Here is a 24150-nt window from a genome sequence, read left to right on the forward strand (position 1 = left end):
TATTAAAAATATTAATAATTAATAATTAGTCTAATTATGTATTAAAAGTTCATTTTCATATATAATTACAAAGAAGATACTTTTTTTAAAATAAGTCGAAAAGAAAGAAAAGTATACATACTAACACCAAAATGTGTCACGTCAGTATTTTTGGCAAGTTTATTTATTGAAAAAAAAAATAACTATTTGTTCTTTGTGAATATAAAAAGAATAATAAAAAACAATTTTTAAAAAAAAAATTGAAAACCAATGTTTTAACTTTTAAATGCGTTATATGAATCTGCATACGGAACTCCTCTCATCAAATTGGTTTGCTCCAAATTAATGATGACACACAAAAAAAGTGCAGCAATTTCATCCAACTATAAAAATCATGTTTCCATTTCTTGTTTTTTCCTTACTAAGCATTTATCAAGCCTAAATAATGATTACATACCATAATTTCTGAATTTTTCTAGATTCCTATTAATTAATTAGATGACAGTGCACAATTCATTTCCATGATTTCCTTTTCACGTTGTTTATGACATACTTAATTCTAATTTGCTTTGACCTTTTCTACATGGAACAAACGTGTGTGGCCAATAATCAAAATCCCTGTCCTCTTTTCCTCCATCAGTAGTAGCTGTGGTAAGCAACAACAACATTCTCTCTGTTTGTTTTTTCCTGCCTCTGAGACTCTAACCATTTTTTTGCTAGGCAAATAAAATTGGTGGCAAGAAATTAAAAAAATATGTTGGAACTTGCTTTGGCTGTGGCATTCTCCTCAGTGCCTTTAACACTGTATGTGCCACCAATACGAAGCTTCACGCTCTTCGTTCAAAGCCTTCAAGGCTTTCTAAGCAACTCCACTCTCTACGCGCTACGCGCCTACCCGCGTCTTCGGCTTGCTGCTTCCAGAATCTTCAACTTTCTCTTTCTACACCGTAACCCCAATCGCACCCGTTAGATCTCTCTCTTTTTTTTGCTGTCTCATATTTTCTGGTGTTTTTGGATCAATTTGGTCCATTTTTCTTTTAATCGGATTGAGTTAGATGTAGTGTTTTTGTTTTTCTGGGATAGATGCATTCTGTTTCTGTATACCTAATTGATGTATAATCCTGGGTTGTAACTTGTAAGAGCATCCTTGTTCCCATTTTAAAGTAGGATTTCTTTTGTTTATACATCTATTTAATTTATTTTTATTTTTATTTTTCTCTTCTATACGAATAAAATACAATTAAGTCTATGAAGATTTCGATTTTGAAGTAATTAATCTCTAAACAAAAGTATTAATTTGGTCTTTTAGAATAACAAATGGTAGACATACGATATTTTTCTATCAATTCATCAACTAAAACTTAACTATGATGCTTATATGTACGGTTAATTATTTTAATGTGTCTATCTATGAAAGATAGTCATATAAATAATAACTTTTATAGCGAAACTTCACTTATTTTGATAAAATTTTAAATAAATAGAGAATAATTGATAAAGATATATAAAAACTCAAAAAAAATAAATATTTTACTGTTTAAAATTATATCTTTTTATCCTCATGTGATAATAACAAAACATGTATCACTATAAATAACGAAATACATGAACAATTCTATTTTATTTCACACAAAAAAAATATATTCATATAAAGACAATTAATAGAATCTCCATTAAAGTATTCCCCAATAAATTTTATATTACTTATATTTTTACTAAAAGTAGCAAGTGAAGAGACATGAGAGTTGAATAAATGTGTCTTTAATTAGGATACAAGATAGCTAAATTATTTTTTATTTTCACTTTCATAATATTTGTGTTATAGATCTCTAAAGAAAATGACCAGTAACCTTGTTTCAGTTCTTAAACCAGTAGCATTGTTATTTAATTATGAGAAGAAACAATTTGTTTGGTTAGGGAAATACAACAATTTGTTGGTTTGTTGCTCACCATCTCCTAAGGCACGTTAAAGTTGCCACGAACTTATGTTTGGATGATATTTGATTAACTCTTTACTCTAAATATAGTTTTGACGCAAGCAATAATTTTTTACCTTTTCATCCTTGAGAATTACGTTGAAATAATAAGGTTTAATTACTCTCTCAATCTTTATAATTTTATAAAGAGGTAACTATCAAATCGGTATCCGAAAGATTCTGACGCTGACAAAATGGTATCTGACTTTTATTATTGACAAAATAGTCCCTAAAAATTTTAAAATTTGACAAGCGTGTCCACGAGCTCGCCGGAGCAAATCTCCGTCAAGCACAATGCTAAAGTAGCCACCGTAACCTGGCAAACCACTCCCAAACCCTAATCCCTCCCTTCCCAGCGCATACTCCCCCTCCCTCTCCCTCCCCATCGCAACCCCCATTTCAACGGCAAGAGCACTATCAAGGACCATTGCCACCACCATCGGAGCGACAACAAGGCCTAGAATAGCCGCATCTCCTCAGCCCTTCAGCCTTTCTCTCTTTCTCTCTTTCTCTCTTTATATTTATATATGTAGGTTATGTGTTTGTGTAAATGTCTGTGTGTGTGAATGGATATTGTTATTGTTATGGTCCACCGACAAGAGAAGGAAGGAATGAGAGAAAAGAGAGAAGGAGAAACAAGCAAGGTTAGGTTTTGAATGTGCAGGTTCTTCTATTGATTCTGTTTTGGGTTCTGATGGTGTTGTTTCTGCTGTTATTGAGGCTTCTGCTGTTGCAATTAGGGAGGGAGAGGGAAAGGAGGGATTAAGGTTTGGGGGTGGTTTGCCAAGTCACGGCGGCCACGTTAGCATTGTGCTTGCCGGAGATTTGCTCCGGCGAATTCGATGACACGTTTGTCAAATTTTAAAAATTTTTAGGGACTATTTTGTCAATAAGTCAGGTACCATTTTGTCAGCGTCAAAATCTTTCGGGTACCGATTTGGTAGTTACCTCTTTTATAAAATTTTTAGTTAGGTCCTTTTTTTTTCTTTTCAATCAAGTCTCTATACCATATCAAATTTTGTAATTAAGTCCCTATCATGACAAAAATGCTGGAATTAACAAAATATTTTGTTAAACAAAATGAATATGTCTAACATTTGATTAAATATTCTGTATAGTTTAATAGAATATTCTGTTAGTTTCAACGTTTTTGTCATGGTAGGAACTTAGATACAAAATCTAATATAGTATAGGGATCTACTTAAAAAAAGTATAGAGATCTAATTAAAAATTTGATGGAATTATAGGAACTGATAGAGTAATTAAACCAAATAATAATAAGATGTTAAATACCTATTTTAACCTTTTGTATTAAGAAATTTTATGTACTTATGTTAGCCTTTGACTCTTTGTAACTATATATATGTTAAAGTAATGATAAGTAGTTGAGAGTCAATAGTTAGTAGATGAATATTTATAAAGTTAGTTGGTAATATCTCTATATATATAACTTAGATCTTGTATCAAACAACAAAAAATATACAATATCAATACCTTCGTTCTCTTTTTTATTTTCTTAACATAGTATTAGAGTCATGGTATCCTCTTTTAGAAGGATAAACTGTCTTTTTTTTTTTTGTGAAAACCATCATGCTTCTTTTTCACTCAAAAACTTTTCATCCATGCTTTTTCCTTTATTCTTGTTACTGATTTGATACTTTCTCACTTCACCAAATAATCCATCATTTTCGTCTTGTCCTAGCGAATCCAACGAACCCAAAATTATTGCCATTGGAGCTACATGTCCCTTCACGCGCCTTTTAAGGTTTGTTATCACTGTAATTGCCTCTTCTTCTCTTATTCTCTTTTTTTCTCTTCTTCTTCCTACTCCTCCCTGATTATCTCACCCTTGTCTCACTCTCAAACACAGAACCAGAGCAGTAGCTCTGTTCCTCATTTCCATCAAGACCGTAATCGTCGTCATTGCGCCGCACATGTCCTCCTCTGCATCACCGTGCCGCAAGCATCCTCCTCACTGCCACCGCGCCGCACGCGCTTTTTCCCATGTCGTCATCATCCCGCACGTGTCTTCCTCTGCGTCACCACACCAGATGCGTTTCCTTCCTTCTCTGCGTTACCGCGCTGCACGCATCTTCCTTCTTCCTTTGAGTCACCGCGTCGCACGCGCTTTTTCCCGTGTCATCACTGCACCACACGCGTCTTCCTCTGCCTCACCGCGCCGCACGCGTCTTCCTTCCTCCTCTGTGTCACCGCACTGCACGCGTCCCCCTCTGTGTTACTGCATCGCAAACATTTTTCTCTGCGTTTTGAACCGCCATCCTCCTTTCAGTTTGCCACTCTTCCAGCAGTTCCATCTGCATTTTTCTTCCAGCAATTCTATGTGCGTTTTGTTTCGATAGTTTTGTCTGTCCTATTTTTGGCTTTGTTCAGTTTTTTGTTCTCTTATTATGTTGTTTTTCAATAAGTTTCAAACTCAAATTGATACTTGAGTTTGAGGAGGCATATTAAAGTAATGATAAATAGTTGAGAGTTAGTAGTTAGTAGATGAATTTTATGAGGTTATATATATAGCTTAGCTCTTATATCAAAGAACAAAAGATATACAATATCAATTCCTCTGTTCTATTCTCTATTTTCTTAACAATATGGATGGATATAACCAATTTAGTTTTGATGAACGACAGAATGACAAACTTTTTAAATGGTTCTTGAAGATGTACGTCTACAAACAAAGCAAACCGAATTGGAAGAAACATAATGACCAAGACTAAGAACTCAAGTGTAAGTTTGGACTTTCGGTCTAGGTATAATGTTGTTAAGAACCAAATTTATATCTTTTTTACTAATACACACATAAACATGATTCCAAAACTTAAGTTTTATGAACTTCTTTATAGAAATTGATTAATATAAAAAAGTTTTATCAAAGACTAGCTTAAATATTTTCAAAATATGATTTACACTGAAAACAGAGCAATGAATCAATCCTTAGGGTTTTGAAATTGATTCCTACACTATTTTATTGAATTTTAACTTTGTTCAAATAAAAGAATTGGTTGTTGCTTCAAGACAATCGAACTTTTTTCGAACAAAAGTTTTGCTTTTAACTCCTAGATAGTTAATTGATGGGTCAAAGAATCTATTGTTGCACTTGAACAAGCAATTGTTACTTGAAAGAATTGATTATTTTAGCTCAAAATCAAATTTTCTTCATAATGGCTAATTGAGCAATCGATTGTTACATAACAGAATTGGCTATTTCTTTAACAGAATGCTTTAAATGGCTAGTTTTGACAAATTGACTCCACCCACCTACCAAGTAGCATTCCAATGCTTTGAAATTGTTATAAATAGGTGTGTCAAATCCTCATTTGAAATATCACAAAAATTCCAAGCATTTTTAAGTCTCCATATCAATTTTTATACAATTCAAAGTGATTTTTACTCAAATTTAAAAGATATTCAAAAGTTCATATAGCTTCAAATTGTATTCATGTACTCTTAAAAAAATAAATTTTCCTTTCAACTTAATTTGAAAAGGAGAGTTTTGTAACTCTTCTTGTTGAGATATTTGCAGTGTGATTCTCCAAGAAGTAAGGCTTGTTATACAGTATAGTCAGTGAGATTATTACTAACAAGTTATTTTAAGCAATCAAGATAAAATACTTGAAATTTGGATTACTTTAAATTCTTAGAAAATGAGTCTCGAAGTGGAGTGACATATTATTAAGGTGGTGATCAAATACTAGAAAGTGTACATCAAGTACTCATTGTTACAGTGGTTTATCAAGCACCCTTAAAATTTGGTAATACAGTAAAAATCTCTAACACCTTGGTAAAGAAGACTGCACGTAAGCAAAGAAGTTACACCAGACCATAATATATTATTATTTACACTTTTTTTCAACTCTATCTATTTTACTTTCATTATTATTTAATTTACTAAACAGTGTGGAACCTATAGCTCTATATAAGTGCTTGGGAATTGGCTCAAGCCTTTAGAAAAGTAAAAATACAAATCCATTTGCGCATTTAGTTTATCACTTTCACAGTCATAAAAAAATTATCATAATTTTTTGATACTCAATTCACTCCTCTTCTCTTTTGAGTATTGTTGTCAATCAACTAATTTTCGAGAATATGAAAAATCACACTAGCTCTGATGAGATATGATAATAAACCAGTTTAATTTCTTTTTATGTGTTTTTATGTGCAATTATAATTATACTGTACTAACTAGCGTATTGCCAATTTTAGCACTTTATTTTATATGCATAACATTCGTAAAATTCATGCTTTATGTCATCCATAAGTTCTTACAAATTAACATCCATAATTACACAAAATTAACATCCACGTTAACATAAATAACATCCATAATGACACAAAATTAACACCCAAAAAATTACAGTAGTGTATTTTAGTTATTATATTCGACATTGAAACTAGCCTTTATTGTATAGGTAACTATCAGGTTGAGTTTCAATTGTTGTTTTTTTTTTCCAGGTCATAAACCAAGCTATTGGTGACGAGGAGCTAGAGCCTGAGGAGGGGATATGCTTCAGCACATTAGAAGATGCGCACGCATACTATTATCGATATGCAGCAAGGACTGGTTTTGTTGTCAAAATAAGAACCAGCGGCTGGGAGACTAAAAACGGTCAGAAGGTGCTTGTTAATCAAGATTTGCATTGTAACAAAGATAGATACTGCACATCATGTGTAAAGGCACCAAGAGAAGGAAAATAATGTCCTCAACAAACTGCAAAGTCCGTTGCTATGTAGCATTAGACAAGATGGCAAGGCAATAGAGGATTTCTCGAGTAGAGTTATCCACACACACCCACTTAATTCGAAGCTATTTCGCATGTTCTCAGCAAACCATCAGCTAAGTATGCATGTGAAGGACCAGATATAGTAAAACGATTAAGCTAGCAGTAGACTAAGTAAGACATACCAGGCACTAGCCAATGCTGCCAGTGGCCTGCCAACCTCACTTTTATGGAGCAGGATGTTAGAAATTACATCAGTCATTACTTACGCATTTCCGGGGATGAGACGGATCCAAAAGAGTTACTTAAGCACTTCTCACAAATGAATGAGCTAAATCTGAACTTTTTCTTTGAAATAGATGTGGACGAAAACCATAGCCTCAGAGCTACATGAAAATATTTCGGTGATGTCATGGCGTTTGACACTACTTACAAGACTAATAGGTACCAAATTATTTTTTTGTTCGACTTAATTAGATTTTTTCAGTTAAGGCATTTGGATTTTACACCTATATTACATGTTTTTATGTTTCCATCCTTAAGGTACAATATGTCGTTTGGGTCTTTTGTAGGTGTCAACCACCATGGGATGTCTACGCTTATTGGATGTGCATTATTGCAGAATGAGAAGATTAGTACATTCCAATGGCTTTTCCGGACTTGGGTGAAGTGCATGGGAAAGGCACTGCTGCTTGTGTCATAACAGACTAATGCCTTCAGATGCATTCTACCACCTTGCCAAACACACACCATAGATGGTACATATGGCATATCCTAAAGAAGATATCACAAAAGTTGTTAGATTTAATCAGCTCAGCACGTGCATGAAGAGGATTGTGTGGAAATCCAAATCTAAAGAATCATTTGAGAGAAATCGGCATGATTTTATTCAAGAGTATGACCTCCACAATTTTAGGTGGCTAAACGGTAATATAATCTCCCGGTCTGTTGTCACGTGTGTTTGGCGTGATTATAGATGTTATTTTATAGTCGATATGGATGTTGCACTTATGGGTTAACATATGCTATTTGCATTTTTTGTTTTCTTTATTTATTGGCAGATATGTTTGTCGACCGACACCTGTGGATGCCAGTATTTTTCAATGATGAATTTTGGGCTGGCGTGAGGAGCACACAACGTAGTGAGAGTGCATGCAATTTTCGATAAATATTTAAACAGTAAGAGCTCTTTGTTATAATTTCTTTACCAGTACCAAACTTTCTTATAGACAAGGAGCAAAAGGAGCTTGAGTGTGATGATGTTGATTTAAGGGAGATTGTCCCTTGTGTTTCTAGCTCACCAATAGAGAATCAGTTCCAGAGAGAATACACTAATTCTATGTTTCGAGACGTTCAGGATCAATTTATAAAAAAAGGAGGATTGCATCCTCTCCTCAATCAACCATCATGACACAATTACCGTGTGAGAAGTTGACCAACAAAAGATACTGTGCGACATGTTAGTGTATAGCAAATACCAAGTTGTCTATTGCTTGCACTCATCAGAAGTTCATTATGATTGCTACATGTTTCAATCGGATGGTATTTTATGTTGCAACATTCTTGCTGTTCTTTTGAATTTTCGTGTGACAGCAGTGTCCTTACAGTACATTCTATCCCGATAGAATAAGAATGTCAGTTGAAGACACACACACACATTAGGAGTAGCCTTGGCATGGACCGTTCTAACGACAGCATGATCATTTTTAGGGAATTGTGTTCTCTTTTTTTTTTCACAAGAAACATTTGTGGAGGATTTGAAGTTTAACAGTACTACATATATAAGCTTTAGATTTTAGCAACTACTTTGTACTTTGATCGTTTTCCGTCTTTATTTTACGTTATCATAATTTGGTAGTTTAGTGGGTTAGTTTTATATATTTTATATACTCTCTTGTTATAACTTTATATACCATTATTAAATAAAATGTAATAATAGATTTGGGCCACTAAAATACAACCTTTTTATTTTTTTAATCTTTTTTATCTTTATTATTTCTTACTACTATTTAAAATAGAAAATATTCAGTTAACAATTTGGTCATTATGATAAATCAATGCATTACATAAAGTTTAAAGTTGAAGTAAAAAAGTGGCTCATACACAATAAGATATTTAATTTATTATTTAAAAAAGTAGCTATCAAAAAGGCGTATTCAGGCTTTTTTTTTTGTTTTGTTTAAATACAATAGCATCCTTAAGTATTTCATGATAACATCCATAAAATCCTGAAATCATATCAACAGTATATATACACATACATCAACTCTAATCCCAATTTATTGTTTGTAGATATTTTTAGCTTGTTGTTAAGTATAGCTAACTTATGAAAAATGTGCATCATTTTTTTTTGTTTAAATCAAGTAACATCCATAAGTATTTCATGATAATATCCATAAAATCCTACAATCATATCAATAGTAAATACACACATCAACTCTAATCTCAATTTATTATTTGTAGATATATTTAGCTTGCTATCAAGTATAGCTAACTTATAAAAAAGGTGCATCTTTTTTTTTGTTTAAATCCAATAACATCCATAAATATTTCATGGTAACATTCACAAGACCCTAAAATCATATTAACAGTAAATACACACACATCAACTCTAATCCCAAGTTATTGTTTATAGTTCTATTTAGCTTTTTTAGCCTATTCCGCCCTTCGAATTAGTGATCTTGTCCTTGGATTTGTCCAAGGATCTTCACTCTTTTTTCCTTGCCCATATCATCCACATGACAACGCAACACATTGAGTACGCCCTTTACCATACTCCTAGAGATGTCCTTGCAAATTAGTATGTCGATTACCATTTCCTTCCGAATTTGTTGCAGCTGGGCCTGTAATAATAAACATATGTATATTTGTTTCATATAAAATATATTATAGAATCAAATATAAATTCAGACATTATAAGTAAAATGCATCAAAAAAGAATTATATATTAAATAAGCAAATAAGCATCGGCATATGTTTTGAATTACACTAACCGTCGTCCAAATAGGCATGTTTCATCCTTTACCAAGCTTTTTGGATCTCACATCTCCATCCATTTTATAACATATATGCCACAGTCCCACCTATCCAACACAAACAATAAAGAGTCATGCCAATATATTAAAATTTTGCTTCAGTTGTTTTCTTTTTACTTTTTCTAGTTTTCATCTCGAGCCCACTTACCCATTTGGCTGTTTTGGGATCATTATTTCATAGCAACACTCAAAATTCTTAGCTGTAAATTCTACTCTCTGGTCTACATTTGCAGCCAACTCTTGAAGAAGAAAGTCCTACGACAAGCCAAATAAAAAAAGAAGGGAAGGAAACTAAAACAACATACAACAAAAAGTAACAAGCAACACCCATAAAAAAATCATCATCAATTCTATTCTCACTTACAACATATTTGTCTATTTTCTTTCGCCGCTCGGAGTCTGGCCCATTGTGCATGAAGTCTACCACCCATAGGTTATCAGTATCCCAATGGAGTACATATAGCCAGCAGTGATCATTTTGACACACTGGAACAAACCACTTCATTGTAACAAAAGCATGTTAGCATATAGTTCTTTTTTTATCAAATGCTTACAATGAAAAGAAGATTTTGTGTATAAATGAAAAGCAATTACGTGAATTACTTACATATTTCATTTATTTTGCCTTTTCCGCATCTAACTAGTGCCTGCGACCTATGAACCCTCTAAGAACAGGGACGAATCTCGTGTTCGTGCCCACATCTCATTCAATATTATCATCAGTCAATATTAGCGCTTACAAACCCATTTTTGATTATTTAAACACCTAAGCTAATAATGAAGAGTGATTGCTCATAGCTAAAGATTTCGTATATCTTTAAAATTGTCCTTTACCAAGGCAATTGTGGGAATTAATTAATATTAAGTGGTTAAGGCAGATTGCACTAACCATTAATCTCGGCGAAATATAGTTAAAATCCGTGCAAAATCTTGCATTGCTCGAAGCATTGAGCATGGCACAATAGTAATCAACCACATGAATAGAATAAAAACAATGCATTTCACACCACTTTCATGCACAATACATACTCACCAAATTTTGACAGTTTTTGTTCGGTTTTACCGTATCACTTACTCTTCTCCGTCAGCCCAATAATTGCATGTCCGCTCACCACAGCTGAACATTATCACCATTTCGAATCCATGCGAGCTTGGTATACTGTGCAACCCTATGATCTGTCACCCACCTGTATATCCTTTTTATGTCATCCCTTGTAGGTCTTGCAGCACCCCGTGATGGCATTGGTATTTTCACCACATCTTCTGATTTTCTTATATTTTCTGTTTATTACTGGAGATCCGGGCGATGAGTCTAGTATGTGCATCTGGGAAATGCCAAGCGAGAATGATGGGATTGGCTGAATTGGGTCCTTTTCCAGGATCACTGCACATTAATTAGCACTTAAGTCGTTTTAATTTAGTGCCTATTGCAAGTTCTCGTGCAAGTCTTTTATACTTTGGTTTAGTAGGAAACATGTATTTCCAAAAGGTTTATAGCGTGAACTAAAGTAAAGAAAGTAGAGTAACACTCATAAGATTAGACAGATAACGTCATTTGTTGATTACATATAACACCTGAAAAATAGGAAAGCATCAGAAGTAAAAAGTCATGCACCTACTATAAATATCAATATTTCGTATTAAGGCTAAATTCAACTAATTTACCTTTTCTCTGAAGGCCCTTCATCAACATTATCATCTGTTGCCTTTCCAATAGGTGTGTTTGGCATAGTCTCATCCCTCGTGGGCGTTTCCTTATATGTCTTCTTCATACACACTGTATTCTCCCCAATGCATCATTTTTTGGAATCTTGACTGCAATTTCCGTTTAAATAAATTGAAAGTTAAGTAACTAAAGGAGATAATAAAAAAGGCATCTAAATAACACAAATATAATCCGATCATTGTAAATCTAATACGCTCAAATGTATACATGATTTTAATTCGAAAGTTTTTCCAAAGCTTCTGGGTGCAGAGTAAAGTAAATAATAAATAGTAACATTCGCAATTCCAAACAGTTAACATCCATAAGGCCACACAAATAATATCATGTGTCAGACATATATAACATCCGAATCTATGGCAAATATTAACTATTCAAACTCCTATTCAAGGTAACTAGTATTAGCATTAGTAAAATCTTTATTCATTTACAATATTGATAAACAAACTGTCATACAACTTATATATATTAAACCCAAAGCAGCTGAGTAACAAAGTATTAAAGTATGCATATGAGCTAGAGTAGAAATGACGTTATACATATTAATCTATAAATACTCACATAAATTTCAAAGTTATTAATTTATGAAGTGAACAATTAAAAAATAAAAAGATACATCTAAATGTGTAAAGTCAATTGCCATGCTCAATATAGGTAGTTGCAATAGTATTTTAATGATAAAGTAGATGTTTATGGAAAAAAAAGTTAAAGATAAATCTACAAATTAAAAAAATGATATCACACTTCTAAAATTAGATAAAAAAATTAATTATAGTTGCTATCCTTAGCAACTAAGCTCAACATTATATCTAAAAAATGTATATTAAAATTACTATATATATATGATATAACTTTATACACAACTGTAATAATTAATTATTTTAACACAGATGTTCAAATTAAAAAAATTGATACTAGTATACTGTTAAAAAGAGGCAAGTTAGAGCAATAAAATTTTATATTATAACTGGAAAATTATTAACTTGACTTTTTCTGAAGGACTTTCATCAAATTTATCAGCGGATGCATATCCAGTCCGTGTGTTAGTCTCAGTCTCAGTCTCATCCCCCGTGGAAGTTTCTTTACATATCTTCCTCTTACACCTTATTTTCTCCCTAACGCATCCTCTCTTTGATACGCAACTGTACTTTTTCGATAGATCATACTTCATCCCAATTAAATTTAGAAGACCCTGCAGTAGACAAATTATAAGCTTTATATTTGTTGGAGCATAAAAGAAGTGATTACGTGAACATATCTTTCATACTTATCACTATTAAAAAATTATATGTTTATCCTATGCCTCACCAAATGTGATGTACTTTACTCTTCATCCATCATCTTCAGATCAGCAAGCGATTAGTCTCTGATCCACGGTTCTCTTCCATTGTATCTTTCTAAATCTACTTTTTTTGTTAGCATGGAGATATATTATCTGAAAGTTATAGCTGTTAGTATAATCAAAATATATTATAAATTAACAGACAAAAAATCAAAGATTAGGGATATACAGCTCACCAGCAACGGGAGCATACAACCATCCACTGTCTTCTTCCCTACATCATGAAACCTCTCAATCTCCACAATTAGCTTATCGTAAATGTACCTAACCCAATAGATCTACCTTAGGTTCGATACATCAATGGCAACTAGTATATGTATGTCTGAAACGGTGGCCTTTGGCGAGGGAAAGAACAAACACTTCGATATCAGCATAATGAAGTGTCTCTGGAAAATGATTTTATCGTCATCGGACTACATGGAACATATAATAACATCATTTTTCAAATTGGCTTGTGTCTTTCCTATGAAGCTGTTAAAAATTCGGTGCTCTTCTAGTGTTTCTAGATTCTTGAAACTCGCCCCTGCCAAACAGAAAATGAGTCAACGCATAAATCTTTATTGGTTAATTTTATATAATACATATATTCAATGAGATTGTTGTGACAAATTTTTCTTTTTTTGCTTTTCTTCCTATTTTCTTTGGGGGTTTACTTACCATGGTTCGGTAATCCAAAACATCGCACAATGAATTCAACCGTTATGGGCATTTTTCTGGTGTCGACAACCAATGACTTCTCATCCCGACTGTATGATGATGCTATGGCCACTATCATATCTTGGTTGACAGCCCATTCAGGCACATATCTCAACCAGCCAAAGCCCATATTCTCAACCTCCCTTATTTTCTCTCCACCCGTTTTTGAACTTAAATGCTTCATAACTGAAGTCACGCAATATGACGAGTATTTAGAGACTAATATTTTCTACACAGACAATCATAATCAACACATAGTGACAACTAATGAGAAATTTGGTATTAACATTTACTATTAATGCATAAAATCCAAGTTAATTTAGTTTATTTAGTTTATTATTTATGTAACAGGTACTTAAAATTGACATTTTTGTTAATTCACCCCTAACCATTTTTTGTCATCCTCCTTCTGGAGTGTTACGCCTTATGTGTATCTTCTTTTGTCCTAGTACGAGCCAATTTTAATGCTTGTTTTTTGAACACCTGATCATGAGTAACACAGATGTATACTTAACTAAACCATTTAACTTAAATATAACATCCCAAAATTTGTACTAACATAACTACAATAACATCTATGCTTAATATAACTAGCATAACTTCCATGATATAAGAGTTACAAATTGACGCTACTTGACCAATGCAAAGGTCTTCTTAAGCAAGTCACAATTGCAATTATACCTAAGTCCAATTGTCAATACTTCACCAAGTATCATGATCATATTCATGAAGATAAAAGACTCGCTCCAAATAAAATAATGCATAATTTTTAACCAACTTAAACCTAATGGCTACTTTTTAATTGATACACTTAACATGATTAATCTCTAAAATATGAATTTAAATGTCACCATTTATATAATTCACATAAATTGAGAGTTAAAATTATAATTTAGTTATATATGATCTATTTTATTACTCTATTATTTATAAAAGCTTGAAAAATAAAAGCTAAAGTGTGTGGACCGTTTACATATATAGACATACATATATGATAATGTCATTTTTATTTGTGTTAATCTCTTTAATCAAAGCACACCACGTAGCAAGCAAACTAGGAAATTAAAAAAATGTTAAAATGAAATAAAATAATATAAAATAAAATAAAATATCAAATTGTGAATCAATGTGTGCATTGTGTGGAACAAACCATTGATAAAAAGGGGCTAAGAACACTCTAAAGTGGTTGAACAAATCACCGAGAACAGGGCCAATAACACTTTATAGTTGTGGATTGCAACGTGTTTAAAGAAGTTCAAATTTCTGGTGATGATACGAATGCCATAGATTTCTATCAGTTTGCAACCATCTCATCATCTCCACCTACAAAACACCATTTATGCAACCAGAAAATTAGGACGCGGCGGCGTTCCCTTCCCCGTAAACCACTCAATGCGAAATAAAGATTAAAAACTTCATCTTTTTTATCCAACCCAAACATATACAACAGCTGATAATGAAAAACTTCATCTTTTTTATCCAACCCAAACATATGCAACAACTGATAATGAAGCATTTTTATGCCAATTGATCGGAACATGCAAATAAATAACATACCTCTATAAATAGAAGACAATGCATGTGATGCTCCGATTATGAAGTTATGTGTTTTTCTTTTCTTTGCTTTTTTCGTTCTTTCTTGTGAGATTATAGTTGGAATAGAATGGGGAAAATATGGATTTTTTGGATGTTAATTTTTTGGAGCAAAATTGCATTTTAATGGGTAAGAATATAATTGAGAAATGTTAGAAATTTGATTTGAAAAAACTGAAATTAATTTTGAAAAAGAAATTAATGACACCAAGCATTCAAAGAAAGGTGAGTGATAAAGAGGTTTATTTTATTCACGCGCTTATCAAAAAAATAAGATCCTTTTGTGATATTTCTATATTGTATATAATTTTTTGGTTACCTAACATCACCGTATTAAATATGTTTAGAAGCATGCAAATATTACACTAGAAAACGAACAAACAATAAATAGAATACCAAAATAACGTAGCAATTATTATTTACCAAAATTTATTCATTGATGATAATTTACATTAACACGGATTGCTAAATGCACTTTTACGTGCATGCATTTATGTTGAAAGTGGTTAAAAGAATCACATACGTCCACCCTTTGTTGAATGATATACTGTATACTTCTATTGGAGACTTGCCTCCTTAGTATCTTCATCCATTTAATCGTTTCAAATAACCTTCTCACATTAGTCAAGATCCTCAGTTTGTGCTTGCAAGACACTGCTTAGGTAATCCAAATTCCTTTTCATGGAGAACTTGTTTCCTCCATGGGTCATTGTGTAACTTGTAATGCAAAACCTTGTTTCAACAAACATTCATGTCAGTATAACTGTTTCCTTTATAATGGCAAATGTGTAAATTGCGATGGATTTAGAGTGGATCCCTCAACAATGACTTTGTCATGTGTGATCTCTGACCATTCATTTAAGAGACGAGACAGATAAAACATGTGACTTAAGAAAATATAGATGGCAAGATCATGTGAAAATTCAACATGAGTATATTGGATCCATCCCTGTGATATTTAACCTATAATGAAAGTCAAGTGTCACATAACAAAATAGGTTAATTTTGATGCATCGATGATATAAACATTTTTTCTAATTACATCCAATTTTTTAGATGACCATTCAAGCGATCAATGTAAAAAGGAGTTATTGCTGATGTGACATTACGTAATTGGATATATGTATCTTAACAAAAGAGTTTAATTTTGATGCACTAATGGTATAAAACGTTTTACACAATTGTCCAATCATATCCATTCTTTTGAATTACCATTCAATATTCTTTGCAACAAATTTATTCCTCCATTGAAAACTTGTTTTTCTATCAAGTAATCAAAGGTTTTGAGTATCATGAAATAAAGTTGCTCTTATGACTTGCATATGTAAGGTGTGTTAAAATTTAAAAGTTTGACAAAAAGGAAGATAAAAACCTGTATGAAGGTGGCTAAGGCATCATCTTCTGTCAATTTTACAAATTCGATGGCCCAATCATCAACGTGTCCGAAAGCAGCTTTTTGCCTTTCAGCTTCGAGCATAACAGCATCACGGTACACGAATCTTTGCCAGATTTTCTGAACATTTGCCAGCTTGAATTCGATTTCTGTGTCATTGAATCCCTGAAAGAAGCAACACATCACAAACCATTCAGAACAATCTTTGCTTAAGAATGCATAAATTGTCCCATCAACAACAATGCATGAAATAAGCCATAAAAAGACAGGTAACAAATTAACAAACCCGAAGAAGCTTTATCAAGTTAGGAATTTCATCTTCAGGTAACCGAACTGCGAAGCTGTCATAGTTGAGCATATTCTCATATGGCAGGAAAATTCCATCCTGCAGCACAGAGAAACAAGGCAAAAGACTGCAATCATTCATCATTTCGTTAATTTTGAAATATAAACAAATTTCAGATCATTATCATGAATATAAACAAATAGCACTCTAATCTCTAATTGATAGGGCTGAATTATTCATGGTTCTGAGAACCAAACCGAACCAGCCAATTTGACCAGGTTAGTTAGAAATCGACCACTAAATTGGTCCGGTTCAGAGTAAAAACCAGTTGTAGGATAAGCAGTAAAAAAAAAGGTCAAAAAACCGATAAATCAATTGAACTGATTCGGTTTTTATTGGTTTTTTAGCCGTTAACTGATTTAACCATTCAGTACCAAACTGTCTTATAGATTATATTGACAAGGAGCAAAAGAAGTACAATTCTTAAGTAGATTCTATCAAGAAGGAGAAGAAGTATTATTTACTACCTGAATGACCACAGGAATGCACCCTTGCAAGATACTGTCCTCCATGCGACCGCTCCAACCGTCACCAGGCAGCACGCCGCAGAAAACAGAAGTTGCTAGATCAGCATGATAGTTCTCAGAACGCAACGGGGTCACAATGACGTCATCGGCATGCTGTTTTCCAAGCTTTCCATCCTTGTTAGGACTTGATCCAAATTCTTTAGCAAGTTTCTGTCGTATACCCATGCTATACCTGCAGTATTTCCAAAAAAGTTGAAGCCGCATGTTCCGTAACATTGCAATAATTACCAACAAATATATCCAATCACGTTTGTTAACAAGAAAGTGAGAAATCATTCAATTTCATACAAAATTTTGGGAGAAAGTTTGTAGATTATTGACTAGGGACAATGTGAATGTTCTTTGAAGAGAAATGAATCATACTACAGATGCCTCTAAAATTCCAGAAACTTCTCCAGTTAACTTACGAATCTTCTGGTCTTCCATGAGCATAAGCTGGACCTAGATTACCGTTGAAGTAGAACAACGTCTTGCGCTTCTCGCGGGGCCTGAAGTCAAACCATAATATGTTTGAGTTCTTTGATTTCATGAACTTTAAAGAAATAGCACTTGAAACTCAACCAGCATGACAAGAAAGGAAAGCAAATGACTAACAGTTAATGTATTGACAAATTGTTTACCAATCCCAAAGTTTTGCAGTCAACACATTAGCATCCGGAACTTTCCATGCAGGTAGCACAAGATCTTTGTCGGGGTCAAAACATGGATGGATGCCTCTTCGTTCGGAAGAAATATTATCCCAGTTGTCAGCCCAATAGGCCGTGGTTGAATGGTTATGTTTTGAGTTTGTGTTTCCCCAATGAACTAACATCATGCTGTTCCATATCTCCTTAGGGGCATAGCAAGCACCTTCATCCCATGAAAAAAACTGCCTTCAAAAACAAAAGTGACAACATTAGCATATGCTTCAAGCAATCTAATACGGTTAACATTACTTCAATAACAAAACTTCGGAGCAGAAAAACACATCTTCTTAGACATACCCAGATATGATCCCTTCCTGATGAGCGATTCCAATACGAGTATTGCTCAACAATGTGTTTATATGCATTCTTATAATATTCCAACGTGAGAGAGCTTCTCAATCCCAAATGATCCTAGCGTTATAAAGGAAAACAAAGTAAAAGTTGTGAGAAGTAATTAGTGTTAAACATGGAGTTTTTAGCTAACACATGATAAATATATCTGTATAATATAAAAAAGATCTACAACCACATAGTAAAAGGTAATTGAATAGGTAATTGAATGTTTCTATCCTTCTTCCATCCTTTTACAGAATATATTGAAGCTCCTAACAAGGGAAAAGAATATTAGATGCAACTCTATTTACCCTTTTGAAATTATTACGTATGTTTATTTAGTCATTAATGGAGAGCAAATCCATGTGACATAGACATTAGGATTGTACCAATCTTCCATAAATAGCAATTTTGTAACTCAGAAGACTATCAACATAAATAAAATGTGCATGCTTGAAAAGTTGAAACTCTTTGTCTTTCTAATACATATGCCACATGCAACAAGATACAACAGCATAACAGTTAATGCAATATACCTGCATACTCAAGTGAGGAGCGTCATCGGCACGAGTTATGATACATGAATCAAGAACAGGAACAAAGAAAAAATCGGCTTCTTCGCCATTTAATGTTCGGTGAGGACTAGCTAAGATGCTCTCGTAAAGTGCTATCTGTAAATAATCGGAAGTTATAAATATATTTCGATAGTTCTAAATTTGATCAACTGAAATGCTCTAACCTAAACTTCATAAAATACCTGGGAACCATACAGTTGCTCTGTCCATATTGTTTGATTATGGTCATTATAAATTCTATTAACACACTCTAACTTAAAATGGCGTCCCTGTAAGAATGAAGAGGAAGAAAATTAAAACCAAAAAGCACCAAAACTAGCTCTCCGGAGATAACCAAGATTGACAACCGGCTGATCCTAACCTCAAGGAGGAGGCTGTTGAACTCGGGGGGCAAATCATAAACATATATAAGAGGCCTTTTCTTTGCCACCTTTGTGTTGAGATTGACAATTTTTCCATTAACATGAAGATCATCAGGAATTTCAATCTTAGCAGGTTGAAGCCAACTCGGCCAATCTCGTATAGAAGATATCACAGATGGCACACTGCAATCTACTCCATACCACCCATTGTTACACTGAAAATCATTAAATTCAGTTTATTTAAGTTTATTGGGATGAAGAGAAAATTCACAAAGGAACCCCCATAATCCAGAAAATAATAATTAAAAAAAAAAAGAGCGAAAAGACCAGGAAGAAAATAGACAAACAAAAAACAAAATTTCAAATCCCTCATCATGTCATCTAGAGATAACCTGAAAAAAGGCCATCAACCTTGCATGAAATAGATGAAAGCCACAAAATCTCATCCCAGAATAGTAACTAACTGACTTTATACGCAAAAGTTACCCCCTGAAGAACATTTCAATGTGATTTAAATGAAATTAGACACTATTTTGATAGAGACATAAACCCGGCATTTAGGTTTCAAAGACTTTCCATACATATAATTTTAGATCAATATCAAGTGGAACAACTTCATGTTCTAGGCTTCTTATTTATATATAAAAGTGCCCTCAGAACTGAAAATGAATCACACAAAAATCCTCAGAAATTGAAAATGCATATCTAGAGGAGGCAAACTATGATTAGTCCACAGAATTCTTCTATAAATATCCCATTTCATCTCTAAAGTTTATTCTCCTTCTAACATCAAGTTAATTTGTTTCTAAATAGAGAAACGTTGGCAGCAAAATTAGGAAAATTTGACACTTTTTTCTCAAAATGAACCTACATTTTCTAAAAATTTTTAATCAAATATGTTTTAGTAGTATTTTATTTTCTACGAGCCAATCTCTACAACCGCAACAAATGAAAACATTGCAGTTTACTGTGTTTTTCTTCTAGAAACAAGTCAGACAGCAAAAACACACTTCACATTAATACACAAGAATCACCTGACAAAAGCCACCCCGACAGTGGCCATGTCCAGAGCACTGATTGATGCAAACAGATTCCACAGCCGTCTCGCATAGTGTGCCCCAAAGACCATCATATTTGCAGTCACATTCTCCTTTGATTTTCGCCTTGCCAGCATAGAATTCTGCTGGGTCCACATTACACCAACCGCGTACGCTACTGTTAGTTGAGAACACATCTTGGTCTACTTTGGCCCAATCCACTATTTTGGGACCATCGGGTTCAGAAGGTGGACTGAAGTAGATGTAAGATGTAAGCATTGTGACTTAAAATGGTACTCAAGCAAAAGATAGTCAATGAAATTCAATTAGGAAAATGAACTTCCATACTTAAATTGAAATCCGCATGTTTCTGCCAGTGGTCGATTTGGGTATTTTGTGCCTTCACCACAGAAGCACATTGCTCTTGTTTTGTCACAGTTGGCTGGGCAAATTGAGACAACCCATCGACCAAACGGGGCCTCTTGTGATCCTGGGTAGTTACATTCCAATTCCATTTTCTCAGTGCATTCTTCTCCTGTCACCACATAAAATAGTATAACATTCAGACCAAAAAAAAATATCAACTATGTTCTGTGCAATATATCCAAACATATGTAGAAAATGATATAAACAAGTTCCGTAATTTTTCTGTAAAACAACTCAGGAGATCCTTGAGCTAGAAATTGTGTCTGATTTATGAGTCACCAGAAAATGTGAATGAGAGCTAATGTGCTAAGTCATCTTCTCATTAAAGATCATGTATCAGGTCAAGAAAGTGAAAGGAGGGAACAGAACTAACCAGTATAACCGTGAAAGCATCGACATTGTCCCAATTCTCGATTACAAACGCCCAAGCCACTGCAATCATTTTTGCAGTTATTGCCACCTATAATCTGTTAATAGACCACAATCACAACCATATATGTTTAGTGAAACTACCAAGTAACTGAAACACAAAATTCCTTATTCAAAAACAAAAAAGAAGTCAATGATCTAAACATGAAATGGGAAAACAAGGTAAAGCTGTATAGGTATCCCTTGTCACCTCAGTAATGTTGACCTCCCTTTTTACAGAATCGCACCCTGCAAGCCACCGGCCAATCTCAGCCTTCCATGGTGCCCCTCGATAAACAACAGCTTCATGCAAATCAGCTGGGAACTGATGCTTCAGATCAATAACCGGCTCTTCCTTCTCAAGGTTGATCGGAAATTCAGCCGATGCATTGGTTGGTGGGATGCAAGAATCTTGAGCAAGCTTAAAGTAATTGAAAGAAGGGGTCAAAGGGAACAAGAACAGATGCACAACAGAAACCAAAGCCAAAACCGAAGCAATTGTTGCTACAAGTGACCAAGAGCATCGCCGTTTCTTCACATTTACCAAATCTAACAAGTCTCTTGCCATACTATACAAATCCTCTACACTACAAAATACTTTACCAATTCATCACCTTGACACCAAAACCTGAAATAACAACACCATCACCATCAATGCAAACAAAGAGCATAGCCATTACAAGGATCAACTAAACCAGAATTGAACCATAAAGAGTACCCCAACTCACTACTGTTAATGGATTCTTTATTTCAACACACAAGTTACATAAAACAACAATTTGAATTCAACAAAACAAAGGGCAACTACAAGAAACTGATCCCACATTAGCAAGAGTGATGTTCAAACATTGTAGACAATTGACTCACCTTTCCCAGATCTGAAGCCAAAGAAATTATCCAAAACAGAGAAACCTCATACACAGGAATGAAAATGAAGCCACCCCAGAAGGAGCAAATTCAGCAAAAGATTCACACAGTGGAAGGGGACCACCCAAATTAATAGATGAATCCAATTTCAACACAAATAAAGAAAAGAAGCTCCTTTCTTTAATTCCCTCTAGAGAATTTGTGCGAGTCACGTTTTTGGTCAATGGGGTTGGAAAAAAACAACGTTTTTCTTCATTTTTTTTCTGGAGTTTTTTTCGAGCAAGTGTGAGAACCCAAGTTGTCAGACTTATATTAAATTTGAGACAACACAGCGACTGTTTCGTTCTGCACATGTTAACATTCTGGTTGGTATGATTCTTTTTTCAATTTTTCCTTTCGGGTCAACAATTAGAAAAAGATAAACGGTGTTGTTTTGGTTTCGTAGAACAGGAACCAGAAAAGGGAATCGGATTTGTAATTTGTGAATTGTGACAAGAAAACAAAAAAGGGGGATCCGAATTTCAGTGATTCACATCTCACGGACACAGACACCGCAAGTGAGTCAAGCCAGCTCATGAGCCAGCTTGAGCTCGATTCGTTAACAGCTCGATAAGTTAAGCTCGTGAGCTGGTGAGCCAAGCTTGAGCTTGGAATTGAGTTCATAAATTAAATGAGCCGAGTTTGAGCTTGGATAAGCAGCTCGNTATAAGTTATAATTTATTGATATAGAATTATAGATTATGTATTTATGTTTCTCTTATTTGAGCCAGCTCGTGAGCTCGAGCCAACTCGTGAGTTTTTAGTGAGCCGAGCTTGAGCTTAAGAAATAAGCTCGATTGTTAATGAGTCGAGCCATGAGCCAAGCTCAATTTTCGTGAGCCGAGTTTGAGTTTGGTCTAGCTCAGCTCAGCTCGGCTCACTTTCAGCCCTAGATACAGGACACGTCTACACGTAAATTTTAAAATCTTACGTAACAGAAATATCTACATATAAAATATAAAATATTTTTAAATAAATCGTAATGATATTTTAATATTTTATTTTAATTATATCAAGTATTTAAAATATTTTTTTTAATAAATAATTATATATTAAATCTAAATTTATTTTAAGGATATATATTAAAAATAAGACTGAACACGCTGATACATAATGGTATTTAAGTGTGTCCAAACGTATTTGAAAAAAAAAATTTATTAAGATACCATTTAACACAACAGGACGAATATCCATAAGTGTCGTGTTAAAAATATGTCAAATACGCAGACACCATAACTCAACAAAATATCCGTATTTTGTAGGATTTCACTTATTACCGATTATTTCTTTTTTTTTCTTTTACTGCAAAAGCCACCAAGGTTTCGCCCTCCATCGAGTTTGAAACCAATTAGTTGCAATTGAAGTTGCATTTATTGCCCTTAAAGGATTTTTGCATTAAGATTTACGGAAAAAATTTGGTAACCAAATTTAGAAACTAAAATGGGCCAAAATCTTCTATTTTTAGCTTTATTTAATGAGATGAGAAAAATTTAATTATTATTTTTTTATGTACTTATTTTTTTAATTATAATATTTATTGTATACTAACTGTCTTTCAATTTTTTAAATTATCTTTAGTTTCATTATTTTTTTATTATTAATTTATATTTTTATTATATTTTGTTACTGTGACACATACTATCATAATTAATTATCATCCAATACTATTATTATAACTCTCAATCTTATCTATTATTTTGATCTATAATCATTTATTGTGATAATTTTTATGTGTTGTTGAAGTTTTGATAAAATAATTCTTTTGTCTCTCTTGTAAGGGTGTTCAAATCCAAACCGATCCAAATTAAACTGCTCATTCAATCCAATTCAAACCGAAAACCGATTAAAACCGTACTAATTCGTATTTGATTGGATTTTATTTTTTGCAAACCGTTGGATCGGATCGGATTTCGAATCTACTTTTCACAACCGATCCAATCAAAATCGCACAATATGTTATAATAATATTATTTTATTATTATATTTACAATTATACTTATAACATATTCAATTTGTTATACATTTTTATATTTTTTTAAGTATTATTATTATTTAATAAATTCTTTATGTTCAA

The 24150-nt window shown here is 33.4% G+C and overlaps 1 protein-coding gene and 1 long non-coding RNA gene across 2 annotated transcripts; one reads left to right on the forward strand and one right to left on the reverse strand.

The window, feature by feature from the left end:
• Positions 214-1159, forward strand: LOC107628391. The gene is made up of 2 exons (XR_001617761.2): positions 214-630; positions 700-1159. It is a non-coding gene; the product is annotated as an uncharacterized LOC107628391 (long non-coding RNA).
• Positions 15464-22543, reverse strand: LOC107625459. The gene is made up of 15 exons (XM_016328096.2): positions 22038-22543; positions 21382-21798; positions 21136-21229; positions 20685-20871; positions 20334-20589; positions 19299-19514; positions 19120-19206; positions 18899-19033; positions 18327-18440; positions 17964-18211; positions 17751-17831; positions 17284-17515; positions 16757-16855; positions 16450-16635; positions 15464-15809 (listed from the first exon to the last, which is right to left on the reverse strand). The coding sequence occupies exons 2-15, from the start codon at positions 21736-21738 to the stop codon at positions 15711-15713; spliced, it is 2391 nt and encodes a 796-aa protein (XP_016183582.1). The 5' UTR covers positions 21739-21798; positions 22038-22543; the 3' UTR covers positions 15464-15710.

This window comes from Arachis ipaensis, chromosome B02, assembly GCF_000816755.2.
Source record: "Arachis ipaensis cultivar K30076 chromosome B02, Araip1.1, whole genome shotgun sequence".
In the NCBI taxonomy this organism is placed as follows: Eukaryota; Viridiplantae; Streptophyta; class Magnoliopsida; order Fabales; family Fabaceae; genus Arachis; species Arachis ipaensis.

What these genes read in the sequence shown, in the direction of transcription:
- LOC107625459 (XM_016328096.2), bottom strand. Translation starts at nt 21,738, where the DNA reads ATGGCAAGAGACTTGTTAGATTTGGTAAATGTGAAGAAACGGCGATGC. An exon ending in ATGCTTTCACGGTTATACTG is followed by an intron (nt 20,872 to 21,135) that starts GTTAGTTCTGTT and finishes ATGTGGTGACAG; the next exon opens with GAGAAGAATGCACTGAGAAA. An exon ending in ACATGCGGATTTCAATTTAA is followed by an intron (nt 20,590 to 20,684) that starts GTATGGAAGTTC and finishes CATCTACTTCAG; the next exon opens with TCCACCTTCTGAACCCGATG.